A 13319-nucleotide genomic window follows, 5' to 3' on the forward strand; every position below is an offset into this window, starting at 1 on the left:
ATTTACCCAATAAAGTGTGTTCTCTTGGCATAGAAATCTCGCCTCTGTCTACTCTCTGTGGTTAGTTAGTGGGGTGTTTGATCGAAGCTTGTTGCAAAAGTGTGGATTTTGGTTTTGGGTCTGTTTCTTCTGGCTCTGAGTGGTAAGAAGTGACAGGGTGATCCAAATATTTCATAACAGGGATACCTGGGACCTTGGTCCCCGAGAACAGACACTGACCCAGTCCGGATGGCTGCTGGCCATAACCTACAGGGTTGGGCCTGCCCATGGGGACCACCTGAGGGGACCCCAGAAGAGGCCAAGGCACCCAGCTGTCCTCACTAGCCCTGCCTGGTCTGGTGGTTTTCTCTTCCCTTCAGCTTATCCTCCCTTGTCCAGCTCCTGCTGTCACCCTGCTGGCTACCCCCAGGCCTGACACTGGGGATAGTTTGGGGGGGTGCCACCCAGAGAGGCAAACTTCAAGCAGACAGCCTGGGTCAGCCAGTGACAGAGGGGAGTCGGGTGAGCTGGGAGATGCAGGTGAGAGAGCTGGGAGAATCCAAGTCCCTAACACTGGACACAGGGCTGAAGTAAAGTGGGGAAGAGGGGGTGGTAAGACGCAGAGCTGAGGGGAAGACAGCCAGACTTCCCTTGGAGCAGAGGTCAAAGAGCCCTGGATTCCGCTGGCTGAACCGTGCTCATATGGGCATCAGGTCTAACAGTGCCAGACTCTGGATGGCCCTCTGATCAGAAAAGTACAACCTGGAGCAGTCTGAGAGCCCCATGCCTCCTTTGTCCCTGTGACTCCTTCTTCCTTTGAGAACATAAGCCCAGAGAAGGCAGTGACTTGCCCCAGGTCACACAGCAGTAAGTGGCAGGGACCAGGCCATTGCTTAGCTATTCTGAGTCTGATCAGGTGCTCCTCCCAGCCCACCAGTTGTCCGTCTCTGTCTCCTCCCTTCCTCACCCCCCACCTGACCTCCTTCCCTCTCTTCTCTGCCTCTGGGCTCTTGCTTGAGCCCAAGATCCACGGGAAAAAACTGGTCCTGCTCTCTGTCACCAGGTGTGTGTAGCCTCTTAGTCGTGTCCGACTCTTTGTGACCGCATGGACTGTAGCCAACCAATCTCCCCTGTCCACGGGGATTCTCCACGCAAGAATACTGGAGTGGGTTGCCATGCCCTCCTCCAGGGGATCTTCCCCACCCAGATCAAACCCAGGTCTCCCTTGCAGGCAGATTCTTCACCGTCTGAGCCACCAGGGAAGCCCATGTCGCCAGGCATTAGTTGCTAAACATCCATCTTTGACCTGCTGGACAAGCCACAGGTGCTTCAAATATCTCCTGGACTTTGGGTGAAGATGTTCTCAGGAGAACTGGAGCAGCTGGCACGGAGCCTGGTTGTGAGCCCTAGCCATGTCACGTGACCTCTCTGGTCCCGCATCTTTGTAAAGGAGCTGTGGGAGACTCCAATGTGTGCACAGCGCCTGGGAAGTGGTAGCTCCAAGTGCTGGTGTTAAATGAAGAGAGTTTCCCAGGCTGAGAGTTGGGGCTGGGAAACCCTACGGTGTGGGCTCAGGCTCTTTGCTTGATTACACGGTGGGACGTCGATGGGGCCAACACTGCCGGCCAGCAGCACCCTCAGAGCTGGACAGTGAACCCAATGGGCTCAGCTTCAGACCCCAACTCTGCCCAGGGCTCAGGTGATGAGAGGTGGGTAGCCGGGCACGCTCAGAGAGTGCACCACACCCTTGTGTGCTGCTTCATAGAAATAGCCAGGAGACGGGAGTGGGCTGAACCTCCATTCCTGCCACGGCTCCAGCTGCCCGGCTCCTGCATGGAAGCGGTGGACAGACTGTGCAGGCTTGTGACCTGATGAATAATCATGCTGTCAACTCCTCGAACCACACAGTGTGTGCCCTGTTTATGCAAACTCTGCAGATTGTATTTTCACAGCCTCATCACATGCATTCAGATGGCCTGCATGTCAGGGGTACTTTACTTATGTAGCTTTGTCTAACATTTTATCAAATTGTTCAGAGCATCTGTGTTGGTTAAGGAACGCCTGCTCTCAACCTCACACGCACACCCATTACTGAGTCCGGTGTACCTCTCCAGCCGTTCACACTAAAGTTCCATGCTGTTTGGAGTGGGTATTCACACAGCAAGTGGCAGACTCAGGATCCCTTCTCAAGTGTTTTCCATCAATGGAGAGATGACAGAAAGTCTTACATTTGACCAAATTTCTCAAGAGTGAATATAAAACTTCATTTCAAGGCATCTGATCTTGTTTGCACTTTCTAGCTATGACATCTGGCTGGCTTTCTCATTCACATGTACTCAGATCAATTAATCTATCGACAGATAAGTACTGAGCACCCTGTTCATGGAAGATGCTACTACAGGAGTTTATGTCAGGTAAGCTGGCGTGGGAGAAGCAGCTGGATCAAACAGTGGTTAATGGGCACTGTTTGCTAGTTACTAATGTTCTCGCTGTGAAGATACCACCCATGCACTGCCACACAGCTTCAGAGATGGCAGGTGTGGCTGAGGGGCTGGTTTTCAGGTTCTTAGGAGCAGGGAGGTCATTAAGAGCTGGGGAGTCCAGGGAAGGCTTTAGAAGAGATTCAGAATTGATAAGGAACCTTGAAGGATGGGCAGCAGTAGCAGGAAGGAGGGAAAAGGGCATTTGAGGACATGGCCAAATGTCTTCGTGGTATGTGCTGGGGACAGCACGGACTCCAGCTGAGCAGGGTGCAAAAGTCCTGTAGAGAAAGTTATTAGGGTACTTGCTAAAGAATCATTAGCTATTGCTAATGAGGTTCTAAGTAATTATTTTGTTGTATTAAAAAGAATGCTAATAAAAATGAAAATAGATCAGAAAAATTTCATAGCTTTAAAAATATTGCTGCTCAAAAGATACATGCACCCCAATGTTCATTGCCACACTATTTCCACAGCCAGGACATGGAAGCAGCCTAAATGTACATTGACGGAGGAATGAATAAAGAAGATGTGGTACATATATACAATGGAATACTACTCAGCCATAAAAAGGAATGAAGTTGGGCCATTTGCAAAGGTGTAGATGGACCTAGAGACAGTCATACAGGATAAAGTAAGTCAGAAAAAGAAATACAAATATCGTATATTCATGCATATATGCGAAATCTAGAAAAACAGTACAGATGAACTTATCTGCAAAGCAGAAATAAAGTCATGGATGTAGAGGACAAGCATATGGATGTCAAAGAGGGAAGGGGAGATAGGATGGATTGGGAGATTGGGATTGGCATACATACACCACTATGTGAATAATAGATTAATGAGAACTGATGGAGAAGGAAATAGCAACCCACTCCAGTGCTCTTGCCTGGAGAGTCCCTTGGACAGAGGAGCCTGGTGGGCTACAGTCCATGGGGTCACAGAGTTGGACACGACTGAGCTACTGACACATACACAGTGAGAACTGATTGCATAGCACAGTGAACTCTACTCCATGGTGACCTAAAATGGCAACCCACTCCAGTATTCTTGCCTGGAGAATCCAATAGACAGAGGAGCCTGGCAGGCTGCAGTCCATGGGGTCGCAAAAGTTGCATACGACTTAGGGTCTAAACCACCAAATGGGAAAGAAATCCAAGGAAAAGGGGATATATGTGTATGTGCGGCTGATTCACTTTGCTGTATGGCAGAAATTCACACAACCTAGTAAAGCAATTATACTCCAATCAAATCAAAACAAAACAAAAATATTGCAGCCCAAGGCATCATCACATAACAAGATGGAAGAGAAGGGGTTGCTGGGTGAACAGTGTAAAAACACTTTTCCTTACACAAATATTACTGATATGTTTTATAAAATTATCTAAAAACACCGATCAAGAATTCTTAGCCACACCTTTGGCACCGGGTTGGCTTATGGGCCTGCCTCCCTCTGGCTTTTGGCCGAGAGAACACTTTGCTCTTTGCTGAAGGGCTGGTCACTCTGGGCAGGTGCAGCACCTCCACAGGAATGCTTGATCTCTCGCCATCCTGAGCCTCAGTTTCCCCATCTGTCAGAGTAGGGATAGTAAGCGTGACTCTGGAAGTATCTTTCACTCCCTGTTCTCTACTCACTTTTTCTCTTCTTTCTTCTTCTTTCTCTCCCTTTCTGTGTTCCTTATCTGTCAAAAAAAAAAAATTCTTTCTTTGCTTCCTTATTTAGCACAATTCACCAAACAGAAAGCACCCATCCATTCATTTGCTATGAAACATCTGGAAGCCCAGTGCTTGACACTGTGGAGGTTTCATGAGAAGTGCGAGGTCAGCCTTGGCCTCCAAGTGCTTATGGTCTCCCTAGGCAGAAAGGGTTGGGACATGAAACAACTAGAAGATATCAATGAAAGTGGAAACAGTGACAGATTTTATTTTCTTGGGCTCCAAAATCACTTCAGACAGTGACTGAAGCCATAAAATTAAAAGACGCTTGCTCCGTGGAAGAAGAGCAACGACAAACCTAGACAGTGTATTAAAAAGCAGAGACATCACTTTGCTGACAAAGGTCTGTATAGTTAAAGCTATGGTTTTCCAGTAGTCATGTACCCGTGTGAGAGTCAGACCATAAAGAAGGCTGAGAGTTGAAAGTGGTTCTGGAGAGGACTCTTGAGAATCTCTTGGACAGCAAGGAGATCAAACCAGTCAATCCTAAAGGATATTAACCCTGGATATTCATTGGAAGGACTGATTCTGATTCTGAAACTGAAGCTCCAATACTTTGGCCCCCTGATGCGAAGAGCTGACTCATTGGGAAAGACCCTGATGCTGAGAAAGAGTGAGGGCAAGAGGAAAAGGGGGCAACAGAGGGTGAGATGGCTGGATGTCCTAAGTGACTCAATGGACATGAGTTTGAGCAAGCTCTGGGAGACAGTGAAGGATAGGGAAGGCTGGCATGCTGTAGTCCATGGGGTCACAAAGAGTTGGACATGACTTAGCGACTGAACAGCAACAAGTGAATGGAAGGCTAGTGGGTCAACCACTGGCCACTGCCTTGGGTGATCAGAGCCGGGAGGCACTGTGGGGCTGGGGTAAGGGGTGGGCTCTAGGGGGAAGGTCAGGCTGGGGCTGGGTCCCCAGTGGCAATGGGGTGGGCCTCCATCTGGAGCCAGAAGGCTTGGGCTTCAGTCTCCCTGGGAAGAAGACTGTATTAATGTTGGCAAGCAACCCCTGCCCTGGAAGTCAGTGTCTTCCTGTGTTTCAGTGTGTTGGGGGGCTTAAAGGAAAGATACCCCTGGAATGCCTGTACGAATGCTCACCAGCTGTGGGACCTCAGGTTGGCTCCTGGAACATTCCAAGCCTCAGTTTATTCCACTGCTAAAGGGGGATATTGGTGATGCCATCTCATGAGGCTGTTGAGAGGTTGAGCAAAGAGAGTTTGGTGAACAATGGCTGGTCCCTTTAGCCTCATTAATAACAGGGCTGGCTGGGCAAAGGAACCCTTTCCAGGCAGCACAGTTGTGGGGCCCTGCCTGGGAAGCCATGTGGCCCTTAAGCTGTGTAAACAGCCTGAGGCTTCCCAGGCCTTGGCGGCTGTAGCTTCTCTGGGTCCTGTGGCTCCAGGGTAGCCCTCGCTGAGCCAGATCACGTCCTCAGGAGGTTGGGGCTTAGGAGGGCTTGGGTGGGGCCTTATACCCCCATGGGTGGGAAAGGCAAACACCCAAGGAGGTGCAGCCAGGCTTCCAGCTCAGCTGTATCCTTTGCACTGGAGCATGGATTTCCAAGCAGGAGAGGCTGAGGCAGCCAATGGGATCCTGGGGTTGTGCCGGGCGGGTGCTGGTCACACCAGGCCCCTGGGTATGGGAAGGGCACAGTGACTCATGGGAGCTCTATACCTGAGGGCCCCAAACACACACACCTGGCCCATGGGATGGTGGCCTGTGTCCTCAGAACCTGTCCATACTCCCCCATGACATGAGCTTAGCATCACTGGTCTGAGGACAAGACTGCACCCACGTGGGGACTGGCAGTCATAGCAGCTGCTGTCACAGAACCTACTATGCGCAGGGACTGTTCTAGTTCTTTAAACTCATGTAGTCCTGACAGCAGCCCTAGGAAGTGGGTATATTATCCTCCTCCCATTTCACAGGGAAGGAAACAGAGAGGTGGAGAGAAGTGAAGGCACGCGATTGGGGACGTGGTGGGGCCGGGATCTGAACTCACAGGATTTACACATAACCTCAATGCTGTGCTGCTTCTCCTGGGACAACAGAGGCTGCTGACCATCCAAAGAAGGCCACTCCTTTCTGTCCTTTCCATTCTGCATGAGCCCGACCATGTCCAATAGCTGGTTCTAGAGCAGAGGTGCAGGCGGGTAGTGTAGTGGAGAGGGCTCAGCTGGACTCAGATTGGCAGCTTGGCTTTGTAGCTGGAGGCCTTTGGGTGAGCTCTAATTAACTCTGGGTCTTGGTTTTCACAGCTTTGAGATGAAGATGATACACCAGGGCTCACAAGGCAATGTGAGGACTAATGCAGCACTTGGCTGATGGTCGCTCTCCTGAATTGAAGTGACGCAGCAGCAGCAGCAGCAGAAGAGTGAGTCGGCTTTTCACGTGGCTCAGTGGTAAAGAATCCACCTGGCAATACAAGAGATGCTGGTTTGATCCCTGGGTTGGGAAGATCCCCTGGAGAGGGTAACGGCAATCCACTCTAGTGTTCTTGCTTGGGAAATCCCCATGGACAGAGGAGCCTGGTGGACTATAGTAGGTGGGGTTGCAAAAAGAGTTGAACACGACTGAGTGACTAAACAATAATAAGAAGAGTGAGCAGGAACCAAGATGGCAGGGCCACCCAGAAGGCAAGTCCTACAGAGCTCTTCCTGATACTCCCAAACTGACTCAGTTCCTGGTCCCTCTTATGGGTCTCCCTTGCTTGCAGATCGGATCTGCTGAAAAGTAGCCCACTCTTGTCAAGCTGTCAGCATCAGTCCAGACAACTATGAAATGAAATGAAGTGCAAGTCGCTCAGTTGTGTCCGACCCTTTGCGACTCCATGGACTATACAGCTTATGGAATTCTCTAGGCCAGAATACTGGACTGAATAGCCTTTCCCTTCCCCAGGGGATCGTCCCAACCCAGGGATTGAGCCCAGGTCTCCTGCATTGCAGGCAGATTCTTTACCAGCTGAGCCACCAGGTAAGCCCAAGAATACTAGAGTGGGTAGCCTACCCCTTCTCCAGGGGATCTTCTCAACCCAGGAATTGAACTGGGGTCTCCTGCATCACAGGCAGATTCTTTACCAACTGAGCTATCAGGGAAACAGACAACTATAGCAGAGATAAAGTCAAGCTCTATGCGCTTCTGAGGGGGCTGTGAACAGGACCGCTCCCCTGTCCCCAGGCAACCAGAAGAGAAGCCTTCTCCATTATTTACCCAGGGCCTGGAGAGGCATACCTTCCTACACATGGGAGGGGTCACCATGGGCAGGTGCTCAGTGAGCCGACCTTTAGTGGTTTGGGCTAGCGCTGAGGCTACACAACTGGAGGAGATTTCCTGACAAGAAAGGGAGCAGGGATGTGTTTCTCAAGGCTCTGCTGTACCTGGGGTGACCAAGTGTCCCATTTTCCCCAGGATTAAGGGGTTCCTGGGACATGGGACTTTATCACAGAAACCAGAACAATCCTGGAGAAACTGGGAGAGTTGGTCACCAGAGTCATATTTCTCAGCCCATTCTAGAGCCTTCTGTGTCTCCCTAGGCACCAGGTCCCCATCTTTCTACAACCATCAGGCTTGCTCGTCCATCTCCCAGGAGCCAGCCTGAGACCTCCTGTATGCCCTAGGGCTCATCAAAGGAGACGCTGCTGGAGAAAGTTGAGAGAGCGGCTGGACTCCCACACCTCTGGACGCTGATGACAGGCTTCTTTGAAGAACAGATGAAGACTTGGTCCTCCGGGGGACATGGGGAGCTGGAGATGAGTCTTGACATAGCCCCCGGTCCAACAGGGCTGGTTTTTTTTATGAGGCCGGGAAATGTTCATGGGAAGCTAAACATGAGGTTAATGAGGGGTTCTGATGGAAAGTGGTATTAACTTTAACAAGGAGAAAACACTTTGTAAAGAACAACGCCCATTGGGGTGGAGATATAAACCCGGGCATAAGAAGCTGCTTCTCTGTGTCAGGGGGTTTCCGGGCTCGAAGCTCCATCACGTGTGCTGTCCAAGTCATGGCTTCCAAATGCCTCAAGGCCAGCTTCTCGTCAGGGTCTCTCAAGGTCCCGGGAGGGGCTGGTAGGGGCTCGGCTCGCGTGTCCACAATATTCTCCAGCAGCTCTTGCAAGCTCCCCAGCTTCTCCCGGGGGCCTCGGAGTTTCTCTGCCTGTTCAGTCGGGCTGGGCAAGAGCAGCTGCAGGGCCGCCAGCTGCCTGCCTGCTCTCTGCCTCCCCTCTGGAGGCTTTGCTACCAGCTACGGCATGGCCGGGGGCTGGTTTGGTGAGGGCATTCTTACAGGCAATGAGAAGGAGACCATGCAGTTCCTAAACGACCGGCTGGCCAGCTACCTGGAGAAGGTGCGGCAGCTGGAGCGGGAGAACGCGGAGCTGGAGAGCCGCATCCACGAGTGGTGTGAGCAACAGGTGCCCTACCTGTGCCCCGACTACCAGTCTTACTTCCAGACCATCGAGGAGCTCCAGAAGAAGGTGAGGGGGTCTGAGACAGAGCCTGGGGCCACCAGCACCAGCCTGGTACCTCTGTTCCCATGGGACACTTCAGAGGTCACAAAGCTTGGTCACAGCTGTGGCCTCCTTCGCTCCTTCCAAGGAGGTATCATTTGGCCATTTTACAGATGAGAACACTGAGGCTCAGGCTGGTTAACTGACTGATCCAGGGGGTGGTTAGTGGAGTCTGAGTCTGAGTACAAACTCTATGAACTAACTGATTGTGAGACCTTTAATGTAATACCACAAGCTCTGGGTTTGAATTTATTTTTTTCTTTCTTTTCTAAGGTAAGGGGATTGGGCTTAAAGGTGTTTGGTGCAGACCAGGTTTCCTATAACTAACTCTGGGAGAGCCTTTCATAAGTTTCCTTCTTGCCCAGCCCGCATCCCCAGAAAGTCCTAGCCAACTCCTGGAAGGGAGCATTTGTGTCCAGGGAATCATAGAGTATGTTCTTGCTAATGACCTACTGAGAGACCCCTCCAGTCCTGGGAGACAGGAAGACAGGAAGAAGCCGCCGTGTCAGGTCTTCCCTGCAGCGTGTCCCTGTCTCTAACCCAGGTTACAGGTCTGAGATGCCCTGTGTTGCTAGGGACCTTAGGGTTTCCCGCTGTGATCCCTACAGCACGCCCATAAGTTTCATGGAGCCTCAGCTGCCAAGAGCCCAGGGATGGGTGACCCTCTCCCTCCAAAGACAGCCCATGCCAGCTGAGCAGGGCAGCAGAATGGGGAGCTCCTGCCAGCAGAATGTCTTTTCTTTCCCTGAAGTCACTTCTTTATTTCCCCAGACCCTGTGCACCAAGTCTGAGAACTCCAGGCTGGTGGTGCAGATTGACAATGCCAAGCTGGCTGCAGATGACTTCAGGACCAAGTGAGCTGTCCCATTTGCCCTTTGGTTGGGGTTGGTACAGCTGGACATGGGTGGCGTCCAGACTCAGGTTTTGGGTTGCCCTGAATCACTGAGACATAAGGCAGGACACACAGCACCAGGCCAGTCTGGGGTGGGATCCGACATAGATAATAGAAGGAAAAAACAGCTTCAGGCATCCTGTTATGTACCTACCAGGTACGAGACCGAGGTATCCATGCGGCAGCTGGTGGAGTCAGACATGAATGGCCTACGTAGGATCCTGGATGATCTGACCCTGTGCAAGGCCGACCTGGAGGCCCAGGTGGAGTCCCTGAAGGAGGAGCTGCTCTGCCTCAAGAAGAATCATGAGGAGGTGAGCATGGGGGCAGGTGAGCATGGGGAGCCAGGGTAGGCATGGGGAACAGGTGAAGCTGGGGGAGAAGGTGAAGCTGGGGGAGAAGGTGAGGCTGGGGGACAGGTAAGCATGGAGAACAGAAGAGCATGGGGGGCAGGTGAGCATGAGGAGCAGGTGAAACTGGGAGAGAAGGTGAGGTTGGGGGGTAGGTGAGCACGGGGAGCAAGTGAACATGGGGAGCAGGTAGGCATGGGGGAGGCATCCACCTGGGAAAGTTAGTGCTGACCCTGGTCTGTGCTACAGGAAGTGAACTCCCTGCGCTGCCAGCTGGGTGATCGACTCAACGTCGAGGTGGACGCTGCCCCACCCGTTGACCTGAACCGTGTTCTGAATGAGATGAGGTGCCAGTATGAGACCCTGGTGGAAAATAACCGCCGGGAGGCTGAGGACTGGTTTAACACCCAGGTGGGTACCTGGAAACTGTCAGTGCAATAGAGACCCATGGTAGGTCACAGAAGTGACCTTGAGGCTCTGAATCAAAAACCTGAGTTTGAGTCCCAGCCCTGTTTCAACTTCACTGTGCACCTTGGGCATACTGCTGTCCTGAAGGTGACAGTGATCTCAAGGGTGAGATGAATGGGGTGGACGGGGTGATCTGGACAGTCCTTGGCTCATGATTCTAAGTGGCTTCTGTCGACTTCTGAAGCCGAGTCCCCGGTATTTCTGACTGGGTCCCGTGTGTGTGTGTTTCAGACTGAGGAACTGAACCAGCAGGTGGTGTCCAGCTCGGAGCAGCTGCAGTCCTACCAGGCGGAGATCATTGAGCTGAGACGCACGGTCAATGCCCTGGAGATTGAGCTGCAGGCCCAGCACAGCATGGTGAGCCCGAGGCTGGCTTGGGGCAGTGGCTGGACCAAGCCTAGCAGTGCAGGGGCCTGCCCACCCCAGCCGCCATGCTCTGACCACGTGGGCAGGTTCCAGAGGGTCGAGTTATTGAGTGTCAGGGATTTTCTGTGCAGAGAAGAGGAAGGAGGGCCCAACTCCCGTTCACCAAGGTCCCAGGGGGTAAAAGACAGGTAACTAGTAGCACTCGGCCTGTCCTGGCAGCATCTCCTGTATTTGTGAGAACAGATTCATTCTGAGTAATTATCAGTGACTCAGAGATATTAACAGGGGAGCTCCTCTCTAGATCAGGAAGCTAAAGGGCTAACTGACTCATCTCAAATGAGATATCTGATTGTGGCTCATCCAGGCTTGAAGTGATTCTTCCTTCCTACACAATCCTTGCCCTCACAGAGAGATGCTTTGGAATCCACCCTGGCAGAGACAGAGGCCCGCTACAGCTCCCAGCTGGCCCAGATGCAGGGCCTGATCGGCAACGTGGAGTCGCAGCTGGCAGAGATCCGCTGTGACCTGGAGCGGCAGAACCAGGAGTACCAGGTGCTGCTGGACGTGCGGGCCCGGCTGGAGTGTGAGATCAACACGTACCGGGGGCTGCTGGACAGCGAGGACTGCAAGTGAGTACCCTGCATGCTCTCTGGTCTATGAAGCCCTGGAGAGACAGCGTGGTGGCCTGGGAAGAGCCTGGTATTTGAATTCAGTGGCCCTGGGTTATGGTTTAGGTCTTATTATATAGTCATCCTTTGACCCTGGCAATTTCCTTTACTCTCTGGGCCTCTTCCTCACTGGTAAAATGAGGGGGCAGGATTAGAAGACTATTTTTCTTCTTCATTCATTAATTTGAAAAAAATTATTAAATTAATTCTTGAATGTAATTTATTATTATGTATTTCATTTTTGTTAAATCAATATTTAGAGTTTTCATCATTATGACATCATTGTATTTTTCATAGCTGAACTACATGATGCATTCTAATTGCTTCTTTCTTTGACAAGTGTGATTGAATGCAAGTTCAAGGCAAAACATCAGAGTCAGGAGCAGAGAAAGGTTAATTGCAGGGCCATCAAGGAGAACAGGTGGCTCATGTGCAAAATCCCTGAACCCCAGGACTTGAGGGATTTTTAAGGGGCTCCCAGTGATTGAAAAACAGCAGTTGGAAAATCATAGTGATATGACTTTCTTTTTTCCTCCTAGGCTCCCTTGTAACCCGTGTGCCCCGGACCACTCGCCCTCTAAGTCTTGCCTCCCCTGTCTTCCTGCGGCCTCCTGTGGGCCTGGCACGGCCGGTACCACCTGTAGCCCCCGCCCCATCTGTGTGCCCTGCCCGGGAAGCCGGTTCTGAGTGTGACTAGTCCAGAAAGCCAAGGCCATTGTATCCAGGGCTTGGACTTGGCCTCAGTTCAACTGTAACCCTAAAGCCCAATCCCCTGTAACTTTGTGCCTAGCCTAGGCCCAGACAATTGCATACTTTATCTTTCTCAAAGCCTGCCACTAGGGTCGGAAGCCTTAGTGGCAATAAGACCTCGAAGGCCTCAGCTCCTCATCATTTTGATGGGGGCCAGCGCCTCTGTTCTCAGGCTGCCTCCTGGGTCAGGTTTTCCTACTGGGTGCTGTTTCAGTGGTATCTGAAATGCAGCAAAGGTCTTCTATTGTACAACAATAAAGCACGTTTGCTCTGGTTCTCTATGCCTAACCAGCTCTGGTCTGATATTGTTGGCTTGGGTCTCTGTTGGTTTGGGTGAAGAGGGGTGGCTCTTAGGCAGATGAGTGGGGGAGGTTGGCCATGTATGACCCTGGGGATGACAGGGTCCCTATGTCCCTCTCTGGGATGTTAGCAGTCTACAGTGGGATGTTTAGCTCAGTTTTCCTGTTTAAGACCCTTCTCCAAGGGCTTCTCTGGTAGCTCAGTCGAAAAAGAGTCTGCCTGCAGTTCAGGAGACCTGGGTTTGATCCCTGGGTCAGGAAGATCCCCCAGAAAAGGAAATGGCAAAACACTCCAGTATTCTTGCCTGGAAAATCCCATGGATAGAGGAGCCTGGTGGGCTGCAGTCCATGGGATCCCAAAGAGTCGGGCACGACTGAGCGACTAACGTTGTCTTTCCAAGGTTCTACTGTGGTGACATGTGTTACAAGCCCCTCCTACCCCCTTAGTATACATGGTCGACTTGGGGTTCCAGGGGAAGATGGTTAACACTGATATCAGTATAATGTGAAGCATTTTAGGCCACTTCATTGGCCTCATGCCTGTGGCCATAAGAGCAGCAGTATGGAATCTCACACCAGAGTCCCATGCTTTTAGAAATGCGTTATCTTCAGTCCCTCACACAACCCTTCCAGTTCAGCATCTCTTCTAAAACCCCGCAGCCTAGGGACTTCCCTGGTGGTCCAGTGGCTAAGACTGTGCTTCCAATGCAGGGAGTCTGGGTTCGATCCCTGGTCAGGGATCTAGATCCCACATCCTGCATGCTGCAACAAAGATCAGAGATCCTGAGTGCCACAACTAATATCTGGTATAGCCAAATAAATCAATAAACAAAAAACCAAACCAAACCCCA

The 13319-nt window shown here is 51.4% G+C and overlaps 1 protein-coding gene and 1 long non-coding RNA gene across 2 annotated transcripts; both read left to right on the forward strand.

Moving 5' to 3' along the window:
* The first annotated feature begins 6181 nt into the window (after positions 1-6181).
* On the forward strand, positions 6182-6998 carry LOC147351621 (uncharacterized). The gene is made up of 3 exons (XR_015146878.1): positions 6182-6314; positions 6430-6545; positions 6888-6998. It is a non-coding gene; the product is annotated as an uncharacterized LOC147351621 (long non-coding RNA).
* A 1122-nt stretch (positions 6999-8120) lies between these two features.
* On the forward strand, positions 8121-12457 carry KRT35 (keratin 35). The gene is made up of 7 exons (XM_086355365.1): positions 8121-8642; positions 9447-9529; positions 9725-9881; positions 10167-10328; positions 10617-10742; positions 11160-11380; positions 11959-12457. Exons 1-7 carry the CDS (start codon positions 8172-8174, stop codon positions 12104-12106), a joined length of 1368 nt encoding a protein of 455 aa, XP_086211491.1. The 5' UTR covers positions 8121-8171; the 3' UTR covers positions 12107-12457.
* Positions 12458-13319: the final 862 nt, after the last annotated feature.

This window comes from Bos grunniens, chromosome 19 (genome assembly GCF_055505025.1).
Source record: "Bos grunniens cultivar Pamir isolate PY7600 chromosome 19, Bosgru_T2T1.0, whole genome shotgun sequence".
NCBI lineage: Eukaryota > Metazoa > Chordata > Mammalia > Artiodactyla > Bovidae > Bos > Bos grunniens.

Coding starts and splice junctions, on each gene's coding strand:
- KRT35 (XM_086355365.1), top strand. CDS start 8,172: ATGGCTTCCAAATGCCTCAAGGCCAGCTTCTCGTCAGGGTCTCTCAAG. Junction 10,329..10,616: donor AGGACTGGTTTAACACCCAG/GTGGGTACCTGG, acceptor TGTGTGTTTCAG/ACTGAGGAACTGAACCAGCA. Junction 10,743..11,159: donor TGCAGGCCCAGCACAGCATG/GTGAGCCCGAGG, acceptor TTGCCCTCACAG/AGAGATGCTTTGGAATCCAC.